The sequence below is a fragment of the Psittacula echo genome (genome assembly GCF_963264785.1).
Source record: "Psittacula echo genome assembly, chromosome: 1".
Classification (NCBI taxonomy): Eukaryota; Metazoa; Chordata; class Aves; order Psittaciformes; family Psittacidae; genus Psittacula; species Psittacula echo.
In genome coordinates this window covers 6,889,894-6,909,691 of record NC_137735.1, presented here as the reverse complement: position 1 = coordinate 6,909,691, position 19,798 = coordinate 6,889,894, and the positions used below count along the sequence as shown (strand labels likewise).

The following is a 19,798-nucleotide window of genomic DNA, read 5'->3' as shown; positions in this document are numbered from 1 at the left end:
AAGTCACTGCCCAGAAAAACAAATGCAAAGGAGAACCATGCTGGGGTATATGGCAGGGGGCCCTAGAGTGGATCATGGGCTGCCTTTTGTAGAAAGACCCTTGGATGGGATCACGCCATGTTCAGCTAACGCTCTGTTTATTATTTGACCATCTTTGGGGAGAACTCGCTCCAGTCTCTCTGCTTTTCCCTTCCTTCAGCAACAGAGAAATGTGCCACATGAACAGCACTCAACCAAGAGCCAAGGAGAACACAAAACTATACCCTGCTCCTTACCCCATTGCTTCCCTGAATGATCTTCGTATTCTCCGTTGGAGCCTTCGGGTACCTGGCTGTCCTTTCCTGAGCTGGCATCATCTGCAAAGGAAAGGAAAGGGATGATGAGGGTATATTTAGATTAGGTATTAGAAAGAAATTCTTTACAGTGAGGATGCTGATGTGCTGGCACAGGGTGCCCAGAGAAGCTGTGGCTGCCCCATCCCTGGCAGTGTTCAAGGCCAGGTTGGATACAGGGGCTTGGAGCAAGCTGCTCTAGTGGAAGGTGTCCCTGCCCGTGGCAGGGGTTGGAACTGGATGAGCTTTAAGGCCTCTTCCGACCCAAATGAGTCTGGGATTCTCTGATATGATTGTGATATGTTAAGAAGGTCTCCTGCAGTGCAGCAGTACAATAACAAGAGTTTGCATTTGCTCCTGGAGACACCATGCATCTGAAACACACTCAGCATAAATTTGGCATCCACATCCTGGCACTTAGAGCCTGGCCAGTTTAATGAACAGTTTAGTTTGCAACTTTATGTGCTTTTTGGCAGGCTACCAAAGCAATAGGAGATTAATCAGCATTTCATTAATAGCTGGCAAAAGCCTCTTTGTTTATGCTTACAGGTTGCTGTTCCCTAGGAGGAGCTGATCTGATGCAAATAGTGGTATAAATCAAAATTACAGATAATTAAACCTAGGAGCTGAGGCAAGACTTATGTGATCTGTCACACGGAGCACAAGCAGTGGAATTAGGGACACTAATTTGCCTTTCAGCTTTCATACAAATTCAGGAAAGCAAGTAGGCCTGGGGTCAAATGAACCCTCAAGGGATGCTGAAAGCAAAGCTACAGCTGGAGAATGCAACATTGAATTGAAAAGCTGTTTGTGTTTTGTTGTGGGTTTCTTGTTTTTTGTTTTCATTAAGACCACCCATCCACCTGTGTAGACAACAGACCACTTTGGCCCTTTATCACCCCAGTTGTCTATACCGGTACTACAGAGCAGCATCAACTCTGTTCTGTGTACTATGAGGAGAAATAGAAATCACCACAAGGCAAAACATCCACCTCTTCAGCAGCCCCCACCTGAAGTTGCCACTGTGGTATGGGCACCTACAAGGTCTCTACAAGGGTCAAGGGAGCAGGAGAGTGCTCTGAGCCTCATTCTGCAACCCTGGTGATGCTGGTGGCCTTACACCTCTGCAGTGCCCAGATGTGAAGCTTTTTCTTCCTCCAGTAACAGCCCAACTTCTCCTGCACAAACACTCAACCCAGAGCATCCTTTCTTAGCGATGCATCACACCATGTCCACTTGAGGGACTTCAGGCACCTACAGGTGATGGTGCAGCAAAGAATGGCTCTTCCAAGGCTAGTTCTCTGCTCTACAGATGGCACAGACTCATACATCAGCTGGATTTAAGGTGAAGAGCTACGCACTTCTAGTTAAAGTGTACTGAAGTGTGTGAAGTTTGATTTTCAGAGATAGGTCAGGTAAAGGCTGGGAAAAAGTCCACCTCAGTAAGGAACTACTCCGCAATGGTGTAAAAAACCCCATAAAATCAAGAGAAGTGGAAATACCTGACCTAAGTTCTGAATCCCTCCAAACACTCAACTCCTAAAACCCGCAGGAAAAAGGTTTCATGAGCAAAACAGAGGAAATTTCTTCCTGTAATCTCTGCAGCAGAGGAAAAACTTAGTTTATACATGAGCACCACCATCACACCCCCCCCAAAAGAAAATGTACAAATAGTAGAATTGTTCTTTAGAAGCTGGTTAGTGCCTAAACAGCATTTAGTGCATAAACACGTGTGCAGTCCTTGTGCGAGAAGAATGTGTGTTTAACCCTATCCTCACCCCAGTTTCTTGCTATTTTGGAAAATCATCCCAGTTCTGCAGCATGGGGTATTTTATGCCAACACATGCTCCGCTCTCATTTGCCGCTGTCCCTTAAGCGGAGAGGCTGCAATACCATATGGGTTTGTCCCCCCTCGACCCTGGTGGATTTTTCCCTTCTCCTTGTGGTTACTTCGGCGCAGTTTCCCCTGAAGGTATGTACAGCTGTCACTTCGAGGGGAAAAGAAAATTGTTAAGCAGCAGCACACCATGCTCTTACTTGAGCAGCTCACTCCAGCTGAGTGCCCCTTCCCACCTCTCTCTCAAACTCCATCCATTGCTGGAAGCCCAGAGGCTTTCCCGGGTTCCCCGTCCAGCTTCCATCCCAAACCATAGAGAAGTGGCATAAACCATAATCACCCTTAGGAACATCAGCTCTCATGCAGTGCCATGAGTGCAAAGGCACCATTCAGTCTCCACCAAGGCTGGCCTGTGTTACTGAGGAGGTGAATAACTGGTGTGTTTAGCAAATATATTTTCACAACCTTGGCAAACTGAGTGCAGGGAATACAAATATATCCATTCTATATGATGGCTTGCATATGACAGATTGTCTCCTTTCAGTCAAAATACTGACTTGATTATCTTCTGGCACCTGTACATTTTTATTCACATAAATATCAGTAGTGCTATGAATTAAATCTTGGATGCTCTCTGACAGAGAACTTGGTAAATCCCTTAGCACAACTGGAGAAATGCATTGAGCAATGGAGAAGAAACAAAACGTGTCATCAGGGATGTAGGATTCCTGCCCATTGTTATCTGCTGAGTATCTTAAAACCGGTTAAGATGTTTAAGTGGAATGGGTTGCTCAGGGAAGTTGTGAATGCTCCATCCCTGGTGGTGTTCAAGGCCAGGTTGGACAGAGCCTTGGGTGCCATGGTTTAGTGTGAGGTGTCCCTGCCCATGGCAGGGGGTTTGGAACTAGATGATCTTAAGGTCCTTTCCAACCCTAACTATTCTATGATTCTATGATTCTAAGTGGTGATGTTCTGTATTCTGTCAATTATATCTTAATCCTACTCAGCTTGATGTACGAAGAGCAGTATATCCTCCCTTGCCTCCTGCCTCATGTTACAGTATGTCAGCTCATGTGCGCTTCTCCTGCCTACACACAAGGAGTGATTGGAGTTCTCAACACCTCTTGACATGCTGCCAAGCTTTTGATGTAAGTAAAATTGTCCTGAATCTGTTTGATCCTTTGAAGATACTTCTTCAGTTGCTATCCTGCCAAATCACGAACTTGCGGAGTAACCCACCAAACCCAGAAAAAGACATTTGGAGGGGAAGAGATCAGGATAACTAATGCTGGACTATGAAACAGATAATGTGGCAGAGGAGCAAGACTGAAATAAATAACTGGAATTATTCAGGCATGTTGGTTTGGATCCACTGGAACTCGTTCCATGTTTGCTAGGAATGTGGTAACATCAACAACAAGACATAGCAGAAGTCTCGAGGGGGAGAAAATGTCATAAACATAGAAACTCATGCAGGGCAAAACCGCTCCTGCCCATCTCCGGAGCTGCACACCGGGTGAGGGATGTTACAGCAGTCTTCCTTCCTACTGCAATATGCAGTGAATTGGGCTCTTACTGTATCTGAACACTCACACTTGAGAGCTGTAGGGAAAAAAGCTGATTCATGAGATTCAGAAACTGGGTGAAATTCATTTTGGGAAGATTCCGTGAAGCTCAGGAATCTCCAGTCAAACTTAAAATTATGAGTGAGGCAGGAGAATAGCTAGAGACAGATACAGTGATAAAGTGTTAATCTGGGATGTGGGTGACCCAAGGTCAAGTCCCTCTTCTGCTGCATTCAGAGAAGGATTTGGATCTCCCCTCTTGCACCTTGGGTGAGTGTCTTAAGCTCTGAACTGTGGTCTCAGAGAGACAAGAAAATGAGCTTATTATTACATAAAGTGGAACAGCACTGTGGGAGATGGATATCTCAGGAACATCCTTTGAATGGAAGACCTCTGTCTAGTTCAGGTATCACCAACATTTAAATTCCAAAGTTAAATCCAAAGTTAGTACTAAGGCTGGATGGAAAAGAATCTATCTCTCCCTGTTCTGAAGAACCTTTTCATACTTTTAATTTTAACGTCAAGTGGTTTCCCAGCGTAAGGAAACACTTGAACAGTCGTTCTAGTCCCTGTGCTAGCAAGGATGGGTATCTTCCTATACCAGAAACATACCTTGGTCAGCTTACTCACTCCTAGGGAGGAATCTACAACACTGAAAGCAAAGCCAAGTTTCCCGAGAGCTCAGAGACATCTGATTCAGCCCAAACCTGCAGTCTGAAGCATGGTTAATAGTGCCAGATGTGAAGACCTGCTGTTTGCATTTCACCCCAAGCTTTACAAATGCAACTGGCCCGATAATATCATTATTAGACAGAGTGGACCTGAAAAAATGAGCCACACTCATGTGTGTATGACCAGCATACTAAATGAGTTAGTAGCTGGAATCACATGAGTCTTAGCTATATTCAAAAATGACCTAATAAGCGGATTTCTTACTCATGCTTTTGTCACCTCCCACAGAGGCACGCAGGTCAGGGTGATAAGTGCACACAGAAAACTCAGCCTGCAGCCAAAGGGCAGCAGGGACCAGCTATGCAGCATTGCCAGCTTTGCTGCCAGCAGATTACCGCAAGAGGCAGGGCTAAGAGGGATGAGCTGCTGAAGTTTCCTACAAGCTCCCTTTTCTGTGACCTATATTGGAAGGTCATCCTGTACTGTCCTTCTTGGAGAGTATCACAGGCTTAGGAGAGCAGCCAGTTGGAAGGCGAAGTGGAAAACCTGCCTTGAAAAATAATCACTGACTAATTTTATGTCACGAGTATCTGAGGCTAAGAAAACACACACATGATTTAGGTGTCCTCACTGTAAAATTTGGTTTCATGGTATTGCAAAGCATGCTGGCTGGCCGAAAAACAGCCTCAATATCAAGTCAGGTGATAGACTTGGAGACGTGAGACAAACTCATGTAGCCCTTCCCCTCCACATACCACACCTAGCCACACAAGACAGAGCCAGAATTGATCCAGAAGCATCAGACCATTGCTCAGGAATGTCATCCCGGTGGCATGATCCCCAGCTGCTCTCCAGCTATTGCCTCTCTCTTGCTTCAGGATCTCGATCCAAGCTGGCTTCTAGGTCTGAGATGCTACAGGGCTAAGATGCTGGTGGTGTGATGAGGAAGTGTGGTGGGGCTGAAAGGGGCAGTTTTGGACTGGTTTTGTAAGAGACTTGGCGTATCTGAGTGTATCAGGCCTTGATCATCCGTGTTGATGTCATGGGCCAAATTACCCTTTCTCAACCCAGAAAGCATGTTGCTCTATCCATATCTCCTGCCATGTGTCTTTTTGGTCTACTCCCTGTCCCAAAACAAGCTGGATTTGTGCAGAAAAGGGCTTTCCATATGTAACTCCACCAATTGACAAAGCATTCTGGCGTCCCATGGGACAAAGAGTACCACATAAGTGGGGTGTAGTTACTGTTTATTACCATAGCAGAGTTGTTCCATGCCTTCTTAAAAGTGAAAACAAATGGAAAATTCTGCATAACTGTCCGGCTCTGAGGGAAACTGATGGGAAATATGCACAAACTGTTACCAAGCCAGGATCAAAGTTTATTTACCCACAGACTCTCCATGAAGGCTTCGTGTTTTAGCCAAATGGGTATAACTGGTTTTCAGGCCAATACTATGTGCTGAGCATCCAACCACGAGTCAAAACAACCATTTTTGAAGCAAAAAAATCTAGCCGTAATATTTCTCTATAACTCACAAAGTTGCTTTAATTTGTTATAATGCCAGGCCCGTCCCTGCTCTGACTTGATGGGACCAGCTTTGGAGTCTTTGATGTCAGAGGCCTTGAAAGCCCCATTTCACAGATGAGCCAGCTTTGCATAAATAAACAAAGTGACCTCTGAACGGGAGCCTGAGACCTGAGCACACTTCAAAGCACTGGGGGAGGCAATGGGGGGGCAATGGGGAATGAAGCGATCAGCATGCATCATTAAGGGAGCCCCCACTCAACGCAGCCCATGAACAAGGGGTGTAAATAAAAGGAGGGAGGTAAGCAGGGAAGGAATGAAATGAGGGGGAAAGTGATGTAATCCTGTCAGGCTTGAACAATTATAATGAGGCTTTCTCCCATGGATGAATGAAAGAGATCTCTCTGCACACCAGCTTTAAGAGCTGACTCCTGCGTTTACCCAGATGCATCATATCTGAACATCATATTTGCTCTCCAATGTCCTTCACTGCTGCAGATGCCTAGTGAGTGACAAAACACAGGTTGCTTGTGGGAGGTGGGCATTGGGCCTTCCAAGGAGTTAAATCAGAATTTGTTTTGCCTAACCAGTAAAACTGAGGGAAGGGAACACATCATAGACTTAGACCAGGCAGTGATTTGACTTATTTTTCAATAGTCTTGATGGTGCAGCAGATGGAAGATAAACACACATGAAAGTAAGCACAATCTGAAAAAATAGGTCTCTGCAGTTTATCTCAGATAAATTCAGGAATTTAAGGGGAAACATAAGTTAAAGATAATTTTGTACTTTGTTTTAGGGAGTCTTCTCTTATCTCGACTGGTTCATCTGATGCCCAGATGAATGGTCTGCGCGGTATGTATGCAGGCAGTAAGTAACAACTTTATCACTGGGTTTGTAGGGATTAAGGCACTTGTTTTCCTCAGATCTCCTTAATGTGGATTAACACTTCAGGTTTCACTAGAATTTCAGCTGGTATTAACCCCCAGTGACCAGGGAAACACATCAAACCTACTGGGATGATTTCCTTTTCAAAACTACCAGGCTGCCAGCTGCCAGAATTTTATGGTTTCACCTTGTGATATTTGAGGTGTTTCTGGAGGACCTTGATCCTGACAAGTGACTATTTGGGAATCTAGATTTCTTTTGTTGTTGTTATTGAATAACAATTCTTAACTTCTGTAATTGTAAAAAATGATTCTGCACAAATAAACCCTAAAAGCTTGAAGGAAAAGGAACAAAACACTCATTTTTGAGATCTTATGGTTTTTTCAGCTTGTTTAGTGAGGTCTGAATTATGCCTTCAGGACCCCTGGGACTGGTGATCCACAGATGAATCCCAAGGCTGATTAGAAATCATGACAAAGATTAAGATGCAAAGTCCTCATCTTCATTGATTCTGAATTTCCTCCCATCAATGAGTTCTAATTTTGCAAACCTCCTCACTGAACCTTTTTTTCTGCTAGACACAGATAGGTCAAAACTCCAATGGACCCATCCCACTAACACAAACCTGGTGTAACTCTTAGATATTACTTTGAATGCTCTTCATGTTTCATCCATCAAGCCTTCATCTTGTGCCCACCATTCCTCAACCTGCCTACTATATTAAAAGTGTCACCTACTGTATTAACAGCGCTATGAAAAGACAGGAAATGTGTGTAGAATTTATTTGGAAAGGCACAGTGAAAGCAAAGAGATCAGTAATATTTGGAGGGAAATAAAAACATCTCATGGAGGAACCCCCTCTCCTTAGGCCCAGTCAAACAAAACCCCTCAAGATGAGAAAGAAGAAACCTGCTCAGAGGATTGCACAGCCAAGGAACACTCCACTTCTCTCAAAAAGAGCCCACAACAAAACCAACACACACTAAAAGGTTACTGGCAGAGAATTGGCCTCTGCAATGGACACTGAAGACTTTACTGCCTACTGCCTCTGTCTCCAAAAATAACCAGAGCTATTGATATTGGAACTTCTGAAAATAAAAATAAAAATTGGTTCTGTTAGTGGCTTATTTGGTATTTTCAGCTCTGGCCATTTTCATGAGAATTTCCATGCAAAAAGTTTTCATGGCTTTCACTTGAGCCCCAGCACTGGGAATTTCTCTGTAAGAAGGATGCTTTGGAAAAGAAATATTTGCAGCCCCCCAGCCTTCTGAAACACTGGGGAGGCTCAACAGTCTACAGACCAAAGCTTCATAGTGAGGGAACAAGACTTCTGTCCCCAGCTACATCAGTAACTCAGGTTTTTAAGCTAGGATGATGTACAGGCCCATCCTATTACCTGTAGTTTATGAAGGTCTTATATGGTGGTTATTGCTGCTTCCCACATCTCAACACACAGGTGAACATATATCAAAAGCAACTGCTTTAAGACCAAAGAATACTTGACTCCCTTCCACAGAATGAAAGAAGGAGGGACTACGGGATAGCATAGACATATTAGAGCCAGCTTATATTATGAGCTGGTACTGAGTTCATCTCTCTCCTCCCTTTCTTTATGCCCATGTCTCTGTATCTGGTTCAGATCTGCATCTACTTTCTAACTCTTTCTCCCTCTCATTCCTCAACCCCTTTCCATAAAGTTGTGGAGGGAGAAGCCCTCCTGAAGATTTAGCTCTTCCCTTGCTCCTTGTGGTCTATTGCTACCCACAGAGCTCACAAAGTCATCTGAGACATTCTCAGTCATGGCACATCTGCACATAGGGGTGCTTCAGCTCCTGCTGTAACCACACAAAGAACCACAATGAGAAATGGTTGGAGCTTTTCACTGAACCACTGCAATTCCCTGGGCTACCATTATGACAATTACATTGAAGAGGCAATCACAGGCCTTCCATCATGCCGACTCCTCCAGACACCAGGACCTCCCGCCTGACTTCAGGTCTCCATTCCATAGGGGGCAAGAAAACAATTCCTCCTTTTTTGTTGTTGTTGAGGTTACTTTTTACCAGCATGCTCCAGCACACAGAGACAGCAGCCCCGACAGCCCTGCACCACAGGCACCGGTCTGCGGTTATATTCTTGATCTACTACTGGAGAGGATGAAAGGCAGAAGAAATCACAGAAGACAAGGGGTTAGGCTTCTGCCTTGTCACCAGCACGTTCTGAGCATGAAATAGTAGCACCAAGAAGACAGCAACTACCAATCAGCTTTTCCAGACCTTGAACAAACTGGTAATATTTCCCAGTATTTTTAATTGTTACTTGCACCATGATAGAATCATGGATTTCTTAGACACAGACTCCCACTATATTAGACATTGTTCACACATAGCACAAGAGACAGACCCAGTTTAAAGAGTTTACTATCTTGTCGTTGCAGTCATTACATGTATTAAGGTCTCTCAAGAAGCACATTTCTTAGCACTATCCGGTTGTTAGGGGGAATGACAGTGGTCTTGCAGAGAGTTGATAAGAAAAGTTCATTGATAACACCAATCAGCCTTTCTTAATTTATAATAATTTTCTTGCATTCATTATTATTATTTATATATATTTATTTACATATATATATTTATATTTACTTATTATTACTTGCAAGAAGTTTATAAACATATGGAAGAATTAGGTGAATTTAATTGTTATCTGACAAATAAAGATGTTGAAATAAACCTTTACTATAGAAAGCTATCTCCAGTGCTCTAGTTAGGAGTGAGAATGAAAAGAAGGTCAGGTTGACATCTACCTCTCTTCCCTGACTGCCAAAGAGATGATGGAGGGGGCCTCAGCCACGTGGTTGCCAAAAACGAGGTGGTATGAACGCTCCTCTCGAGAACATAGGCCAAAATTCCATCTTCAACAATCATAAATTGCTTAGGGTTGGGGGAGGGAGGCATGCCACTGAAAGGACTAATGCAAGGTTAATGATAAGAAGAAGATTACAGCAGAGCCAAGGATAAACTGATAAGACCTGGCTCTCAGCCTTCTATTTTAACCACTATGCAGCTGCTGTTCCCCATAAAGTTATACCTCTATCACTCCCCTTCCTAGTAGGACTGATCGATCTGTATTATTTCCTTCACCAAGACAAGTAGGAACATCATCAATGCATGTTCTATTTCCCTTCCCAGGTTCAAAATAGCTAGCTCAAAGAAATTTCCAGAGGAGTTGGAAAGAAAGAGAGGTCATAAATGCCAGTGACTGAGTACACAAATTATTTTTGGATGGTATTTATAATCAAACAAAAATAATCAATCATACAATCCTGTCCCTTCCAAATACTGAGTTAATTCCTTAGTGTGGAATTACCAAATCCATCTTGATGAACTGGGAATTGCAGTACTGGACTTTACAGACAGGAATGTAGATCCAGCTGTTTCTTCAACAACAGAATAAAAATTATTGAAACATTCTTTATGGGCTTACATATTTCACAGTCTTCTGGTAGAAGAGTAAAAATAACTCCTATGGATGAAAATGAAACATCTTATAGAGTATGACAATTACCAAACGAAGCAAACTTTTAGAGAGGACTGTTGCTTAACATCTTTAATGGGAAAAGTAAGCCCCATGTGTGCTTGCCTGAGGCAAGAAATCACACCTCATCAAGATCCGTCATTAGCCTATTATGCTTTAACTTTGATTTCAAGAAATAACAGCACCTATAAATGGAAGGTGCTAAAAGATCAACAAAGGATGACAGCTTTTAATTGGACGTTACAGAACACATAAAAACCTTGTATAAGATGTTAGTCATATTCAGAAGGCACAAAATGTTGTAGGGGAATCTCTCTGACCATTATGCTTTATAGCATGACAAGAAGCTAAAGAAACTAACATTTTTGGGTCCAATCATAAAAGACAGAAAGTAGCCTCAGTGTCTGAAGATGTCAAGCCATTGAACATTGTCCCTGTTAGCTGTTAAATACAAAGTGCCATGTACCCTTTACATAATGTTCAATGAATAAATAATACCTATACCTCTGGACCATTGTCAGACTAATAATAAATTACTTTAAGTAGCAAAATGTTACCACTTTCACAATTCTGTCCAAGAACAACTCTGGACAAGTGGCAATTTTGTTGGCTCCCAAAACAAATGGAATACTTGGCACCTCACCTAACATGAGGATTACAGTATATTACATGGGATAATATGAGCCCGTGTCTCGCCAAAATTAAACCTAACCTAATTACTTGGAGTAAATTACAGCTTTCCATGTGGGGTAAAACACAAACTGTAAAAATGGTTGCTCCACAGTTAACTATATAATTCCAGTGCTGTCATTACAAATTCCTAAAACACGCTTCAAACAATGACTAGTGTAGTACAGTCATTCCTGTGGGATGGAAATAAATTCCCTTGTGCTTTTTTGCACTGTATTTATTTAGTGTCTTAAAAGCCTGTCCTAGCACATGACCAGCAGTGTATGAGAACAACCACTAGTGTAGGTCCAGAAAGGAACAAAGATATAAACTATGTAAGAAAACATGTGAAACCCAAGATTATTTTAGCTAGAATTCAAGAGTCTCAGAGTTACTCAATGTTTTGAAGAGTCAGGGTGAAGTTCTCCCCAACACTCAGAACCTTCTACAGTCAGAGATGCAACACACCCCATGTTAGTGTACTTAATATCTTCAACCTCTTTTAAAGGTTTCACTGAGAAGAAAGAATGGCAGAGTTTAAATGAGTAATAACATTTTGCAGATAGGGAACAAAGGCATGGAGACCATAGGGACCATACAGATGCATTGAGAAGACTAGGGTTGCGATGAATTCAGTGCCTGTCAATGAACCAGAGCTAGAAAACCCCTAACCAAAGCTAGCTGTTACCTAAGGCCTTACATAGAAGATCCATAAGTGACTTTTTCCAAGGAGCATTTCACCTTATTTGATATTTAGAAGCTAAAGTAGGTGCAACTTATTAGCTTTCTATGCAATTTACCCCATAAGGACTGCTCTGGCAGAGCACTGGCAGCCACAGCGTGCACTGAGGGTGCAAAAGGGAACATTTAAGTCCTATATTCAAAACACAAAGAATATATCTCAGTATTATCTGTGTGTGTGGGGAAACACTTATTTTTTACTATTAAACAGTGTTTTCTCCAAAACCTCTACTTTAACAAGCACTGCAGCTACACACCTTATTTTTTTGACTGTGCTAATGTACACTATTATTAACATACTCATATGAATATTGCATACAGAATGTATCCCACACGCTGTTGTCTATTTTAAACAACAGATGTGAGAGGGATTTAAATGCCAATTTTAAAACTGTGCAGTTGATTAAAATCCTGTGAGCCATTCATAGATTGCCAGATATTCTATTTACATGTAAGTAAAATACTTCAGGGAATACTCTAGACCCTGGCATATGGTTTAGAATGACGATAACTGATGTTGGAGATGCCACACAGACAACAGGACATATTATCTGGTTACATCTGTGCGTAAAATGCTTCGAGATTTTTTGATGGAAGGGGTTATGAACGCGTAAGGCTGAGATGTTACATTTACATCCCTCTAAATCATGCTCAGAGATAACAGGCGGTTAGAGCCCCATCAATACAAAAACAAGCACTTTTATGAATGCATTTCATTGCATCCATGTGCTGTTATCCCCTTGGGTAATTATGACTTGTGGGTGAACCTTGAAAAATTGCCGAGGATCAGCTTAAAAGGAGAACTCCAATGCCAAAACGTATCCAAACCTTGAAAACGGAAACCCTGTGAGAATAGCCTGTGTGTAGTCAGATTGCGGCGTACTCAGGGCTTACTCTTTGCTTCTCCTAACACTGGGGAAACCCCTATCCATGCCACAAATCTGACTGACTTCCACTTCTGCATCTGTAGCCTTGCAAATCCCACAGGCCCAAAACTCCCACGCTCTAGAGCAGAGGCCCTGCCTGACAGATTACATGCAAATGTTACAAATACATCATAGGTTAAAGCAGAGGAATGTTCGCAGTGCTGCAGACACATTCAAGGAAAAAGATTCAGCAAGACCCCTTGGTAAATACATCCCGAATGAGGGACTCTATCGTGCAAAAACATTCCTAATAATTCCTTCTGTTTTCATTAATAATATTAAATTTCCTGCTTCTGGGGTATCTTTTTGTTTTAACCAGCACAGCTTTTTGTCATGTCCTCTGACAGACTGCACCACTGTAGTCTATTAACTGCTATTTATGCTGAAGTTGTCTATACGGACCAGGCACCCATATCCAAAATCAGCAATTTGCAAGCCATAATCTCATACCAACCTGATTAATGTGACACCTGAGATGTGTTTTCTTTCAAGATGTAGGAATCTGAATAGCTGAAAGTGTCAGAAATGCATGAAAAACCCTTTCTGCTTCAGAAACATAGATGCAGTCGATTCTGCGGTGCTTGTAAGTGACCTTGGTGATTTCTTTCTTGACAAACAGACAACTAAAATGGAATCAAAGTGTAACAGGCCAATGGTTTGAAATCACTAGTTAAAAAAAAAAAGAAGAGATTTGTTTTCTTACTATTGGAAATATCTCATTCTGGCCCAGAAATAATTAGGGATGGATAAATTATCTGGTCTACGATTTTCTCTGGCATATTACTTTACTCATGCCTTTCTTCTGCCTCTGCAGGGGGTGCTTGTGGTCATATTGTTCTTTTATTTATGGCTCACAGCCCTTTCAGTGGCAGCACGCACGCCAAAGCGCAGGCACAGAGCGGGAATGCAAATTCCTCACGAGGTAACCAAGACGAGAAAAATGCCCCGGACCATGCCAAATCTTTACAAGAGCAGCAGTTAAACAGAAAACTACCCTTAAACCCCCCCAAACCTGGGAAACAACTGCGCTTCATTAGAATATCACAATTTGCATATTTACAAGCTTTAAATATAAGACCTGGTTCCCTTTTGAAGCCTAATTGGTTCTTTTGAATTTCTCTTACAAACCAGCGTTCATCTTATGCAGCTGATCCATCCCCCTGTTTAATTTTGCTCAATGGTGACTTGCTTCCACTTTGAATCGGTCGCTCCCAGGACTGCTCCCTGGCTCAGCTTTCAAGCTGATTTCTCTGACAAGCTGGCAGCAATAAAATCATTCATTCCAGAGGCTGAGAGAATCACCCGCAGCATATACTGTGAGTATCATCTGGCAGCAGTACAGAGGCCTACGCAATGGGAAGCCTGGGGTAAACCCTGTGCCGGGACGCATGAATGCTGCAGGGAGGAGGGAGGGCTTCAGGAATTCGACCAGGAATAAAGGCAGCATCATGGCAGTGGGATGAGAGGAACGCTGGAGAGGGGCTGCTCTGAAGAAGACTCCTTGAAAAGAGGAAGAGCAACTAAAGAAAATGATATTTTGAATAAAATGATATTTTGAATTAAAGCAGAATTTCCAAGAGAAGCAAGTTTTCAGCCTGTGGTCTGCACAGCCATGAGTGCTTTTGAAGACTCAGGGAAGATAACTGAGGAGGGCAAGCCAAACAGCTCTTGCAATGATTTGATATAGTTTTGTCTGTGTTTCTGCTGGAAATGCTGGGATTCACAGGCTGAAAAAAAAAAATTTGTGCTAAACAAGTAGGGAGTCTTATAACTATGAAGCTCTGAGAAACATGAAAGAGCAGATCCATTCCTGTTCAAAAACATAAAGGTAAACTCTTCAGAACCTAGCAAGAGTACAGGCTTTTGGGTCATAACTGTGGCTAAAATATCATATTTTCTATATGAAAAATAGGCTTCAGATGCTACATCTCCCTGCTGAAGTCATTGGATGTCTGAGTGTTTGAGGCAGTCAGGACGCTCCTGTATCAGTATGACTTGTAATGAACTGGCCCAATATCTCACTGAACCATCACCAACCGGTTGCAAGGAAGTTTGACTACATATCCCCGTGTACTTCCGAACCAACCACATCTGGGCACAGATTAGTCACCGTTTTTACAGTAAACTCCTGGACTAAGATCTACTGTCTGATGCATTTCCAAGGGCTAGAAACCCCACTACCTACATGCCCTGAAGCCTGTGCTAGCGGCAGAAGCAGCTGACTCCCACAGGCTCCCTTGGAGTCCCATATAGAGGAAGGAAAGTCAGGGTGATTTGGCAAATCCCCTTTGAGATAACAGCAGGAAAGCGGGATTTAGCTGTGCTGGCTTTGCTCTTTGAGCACCCAGAAATTACACCATTGGAAAACTGTACTGGCCTCCACATGAATCTTCCTTAATTTGTCTTCTGGATGGTGTAACCATAGTTTGTTGGCATTTCAAACTGCAAGAAGTCTCTTCCACAAGACCCTCTCATAACAGAGAGAGCTGGCCCTCCTGCACAGCCCAGCTTGTTCAGCTCAGCAGGCAGATTTCCACTGGCTCCATTTAAACTTGCCCACATTGTCCTGGCCCAGTCTACATAATGTTCACCAATCCCTAAGGATAGCCAAGGTCAACTGCCTGACCTGGGGCTAGAATGGCTCTCCAGAGAAGCTGTCTAGAAGGTGATGCACCACATTGCCCTTTCACAAGCAAGAGCTAATGCAGCTGCACTGTCGGTACACCAGAGATGCAAAACATGCTTCATAATACGACACTCAATCACAAAGCACCACACTGAAACCTTTCCATTGGATTGCCAGGCTGAAGTTGGCAGAATCATAGAATAGTTAGGGTTGGAAAGGACCTTAAGATCATCCAGTTCCAACCCCCTGCCATGGGCAGGGACACCTCACACTAAATGTCACCCAAGGCCTCATCCAACCTGGCCTTGAACACCGCCAAGGATGGAGCATTCACAACTTCCCTGGGCAACCCATTCCAGTGCCTCACCACCCTCACAGTAAAGAATTTTTTCCTTATATCCAATCTAAACTTCCCTTGTTTCAGTTTTAACTCATTGCCCCTTGTCCCGTCACTACAGCCCCTAATGAATAGTCCATCCCCAGCATCCCTATAGCCCCCCTTCAGATACTGGATCTGGGATTACATTTTAAATGCAGCAGAAAAGTGCCCCTATTTTATTTCCAAGCTATATATTACTCAAGTGACCAGATATTCCAAATGAAAACTGTGTTGGAAACTTCCCAGAAACTGAGGTGTGGCATCAATTCCGTATAAAACAGAGCAGGAGGCAGCTATCCATAGCTTTCCATAGCAAGAGTGGTTAGTTGGTGCCCAGCAGCCTTAAGAAGATTAAACATCACCTTAATTTCAGAAACCTTCTGCTCTGGCTATAAAAATTCTACAACTGCAATAATAATAATAATAACAATGCTGATTGTAAACCTTGAATGTTTGGCTTGGATTAACACCACTGCTACTTTATTCCACAGGGAAAATAATGCAGTGGGTTTTACGTGTTATCTCCTCCAGACAAGAAGGGTTAATTACCCATTATTCATTACAGCAGTTATGGTTTTGCCTGCTCCGTGGAAAAATTACTTTGTTTTCTGCTTTATGAGCAGTGGATTAATCTTATCAAAAGAAAAAGAATTACCTCTGAAAGAGATTTTTTTCTATTAGCCTTTTTTAAAAAGAAAAAAAATAAAAAAGTGAAAAAGCATTTTTAGGTACTGATTGAAAAAATAAAGAAGTTAAAAAGCTAATTTGGAGGCAGTAAAGCTGGGGAACACATATCCACCTCCATGGGTAAACACAATATCTGATCATTGTGCTGGAGACATCTCTCAAAAGAGAGCTTGGCCAGCAAAGCCTCTTGCCCTTTCTCACCTTCAAAGAGGAATAGCAGAGCAGACAGCACAGCCTTAGCCACGCTCTAGGCTCTCCTCTACCACCTTCCCTGCTGCTGGCCCAGGACCTCGCCTGTGAAACCAGGAGCAATGAGTTCCCACCAACTGGGAGTAATATGAGGATAAACACAGCCAAACTGAGAGCCTCTCTGCTACGAGCATAGACACACAGACAGGCCTGTTGTTGTGTGTATGACACTGTGTATAACTCACTTAAATTTACCATGCAGTTTCAACTTGCAATCCCGTATTTCCTGTCCTAATCTCATACACAATGTGGGGTTTGTACTGTTAAAACATTTTCTCTGTGGTTGCTTCACAGCAATAGGCAAATTGATTCCTATATGAAAAGCCAGGCTCTGCTTTCAGATCCATACATAGTTTCCACTGGTCTGAAATGGGAGTAGCTGGTGTATTTAAGAACAATTGGTGGAAGGATCAGGCATAGGTATAAGGCACAGAGGAGCTGATGTCTTCTCAGCTCTGCCCAATGCAAGTTATTTACTCTTCTTACTGCCTCAAATTTTTATCCATGGTAAATCAATTCTGCCTTTTCTGTTGTTATTAAGATTACACATTCTTCAGGCAACGGCTGATCAACTGCTGACAACCAGTTGTGCAACAGGACCCTACTGTAAGGAGTTAGCAATACCTAAGAGCAATACTGGCATTCATTTGGAGGAGAGGCTAAATGCAAACTCCTTTTAACAACCTGTATATCATGACAGCAACTTTACACAACTATCACAGGCCTGATCAAAGCACACTAAAGCCAATTAAAATGTTTCATTGGCTTCAAAGTAGAATGGATGAAGAACATTGTTAGGGATGGATGTGAACAACACTGAAGGACCCAATAACCTGAAACTGTGCTCCAATGGCATGTCCCTGAAGGGCTGAAATGGTCTCTGTTGTATATTAAGGGATTATATCAACAGGATTGAAGCAATGCCATTGAAAAGAGAAAAAAAAAAGCAATGTAAAGCACAAGCTGTAGAAGATCCCAGCCAAATGAACAATACAAATTACTTACGAAAAAAAGCCTGGATAAAATTACCACCTTCACCCTTCAAAGTCTCTCCCTGAAACCCAATCTAAATCACACCATTGCTGCACAGGGGTATTACTGGATGGGAAGGTGAAATATCTAGTTAAAAGCAGCAATGCAAAGAGAGGCAATGGAAGATGCAAAACCATCTGTTTAGTAACATGTTGCCTTAGGACAACGTATGTTATGTAGGTTATTTGTCTGAGTTCTTTGCAACCCAATTTGGCCTACACCTTGGGGTTTTTTGAGATTAACATGTAGTAGGCCTTATGATGAATCCTGATCTGTACACATAGTCAAAGGCCCCATTTGTAATTTGTGCCAGAAAGGTCTTATTCTTAGGGAACATGGTTATCACAGTTGCTGCTTTAAAAGAAGCTTGTCTGCACACTGTAGATAAGTGCACACTGTAGATAAGTGGACACCGGTTTGTGCTTCCATCATCTAACCAAAGGACAAGCTTCCGAGATCATCCACCAAATCAGACAGTACACAAGCATGCTACCATGTGCTACTGGGAAAGGGACAAGCCCATGTAAGATAAACACCACCTGGCCTTAAGTGTTTCTCTGTGCTTATGATTCCTCAAAAGAAGCCACTTATCTTTGCCATGGCCACAAAGCACATTTCTCAGGAATCTTTCCAACCTCCTGCCTACTAGAGCTGAGGAAGACAAGTGCTTTTCCTTCAGCAACAAACATTCCCTGTGGGAATGATGGACAGTGTGAAGTCACTCCAGCATGGGCAATTTGCCTGATAAAAGTGTGACAATTTTGCAACAGGGACAAGGAGGCAAAGTTTCAGTGGGAATGGGTGAAATGCTGTTTGATGGAACCGAGCAGGAGTCAGCTAGTCTCAGAAGGGTGAGGATTCAATTGTCTAGACAGGAGGCAGACTGGACAACTAGTTTAATACCTCCCTCCTTTACCATTGCCAAGGTGAAAGATACATTGAAGGGTTGCCTTTTTCTAGCAAAATCACTGCATTTCACAAGGGCCTTGGTTGCTGGATTTTTAATCATATATCCTCAAGATCTAAGAGCAGGAACTGGTTATTAAAATGGCAACAGCTATGAGTGAACACAGTTGACAAGTATAGCCCAGGAGGGAGGGGAGAGCCGGCTTTTATGTCATACATTACTGCTTCTGAGCAAGGAAAACATAACTGGCAATAAATTACAATGAAAAGAAACAAGCTGATCAAATACTCAGCACTGAAAAGATTGTCATTAAGAAGAAACTAATTTAACCAGCCACAGTGTGGTGGATAATGACACATTTGAGCTTTACCCTGTGAAAAGCAAAAGAGATGCTCTCAGAAAATGAATTAAATGCCTCAAAACTTAGAGAACATAAAGGCAGAGAACATAAAAGTAGTGCAAAGTCACAGCTGAGAACATTTCAAATATCAAAACCAGGTTCACAAATAGCAGGACAGAAAAGAGGTTTCTTTTTCTTATGTCTTAGCTGTTGCGTACTCAGCATGGAAGTAGATTCCTGCCTCCTTCACTCCAGTCTGGTCAAGCAGGACAGCCCGAAGCCAAATGTGAGAAGTGGGGCATCACTGAGAATTAGCTGCATAAAGATTTTTCTTAAATCCCCTGGGATAATCTAGCAGGTCTGAAGACTGATTCACGGTTCAGGCAAGGTAAGATTAGACAAATTCTACAGAAGCCAAAAACTATCAGAAGAAAGCAACAGAAAACAAAAGCCAGTGCAGTTGCTTTGGAGCAAACACTTTTGTATTGGCTGACTGCAAAAGCAGCCCCTTTCTCCAAAGAATGTTTGCAAACAACTTTCTAATACTGCAGGAAGGATTCTTCTCTAATACTGCAGAAAGTATTGGCAATGTAAAGAAGCTCCAGACTTCCTTCCCAAAACCCACCTCTGCTATTAATAATTTCTTATCTTTCAAGAAGTTCAGCCCAGATCCAGGTAAAATTCAAATCTACCTAAAAATGAGGCAGGTCAGACTCAAATGCCTGCCTCTATCATACTTACAGCTCAAACACTATCTGCCACTGCCTGCTATTAAAGCACCTATTGCCATCTTTCTCTCTGGAGCTATGTGCATGGTGGGCTTCTTTTGGACAAGCATCTATTAGCACAACATGCAGAGTGCTCCAGGAGAAAAGCGGAAGGATTATGCTACA

The 19,798-nt window shown here is 42.5% G+C and overlaps 1 protein-coding gene across 1 annotated transcript in view; it reads right to left on the bottom strand.

Moving 5' to 3' along the window:
• FGFRL1 (fibroblast growth factor receptor like 1) overlaps window positions 1-19,798 on the bottom strand; it is a gene marked incomplete at its 3' end in the record, with an annotated part of 174,078 nt that overhangs the window by 12,869 nt on the left and 141,411 nt on the right. The window contains exon 4 of the mRNA XM_080626315.1: window positions 276-356. Coding sequence (XP_080482441.1) covers window positions 276-356 — 81 coding nt within the window. The remainder of the gene's footprint in view (window positions 1-275; window positions 357-19,798) is intronic.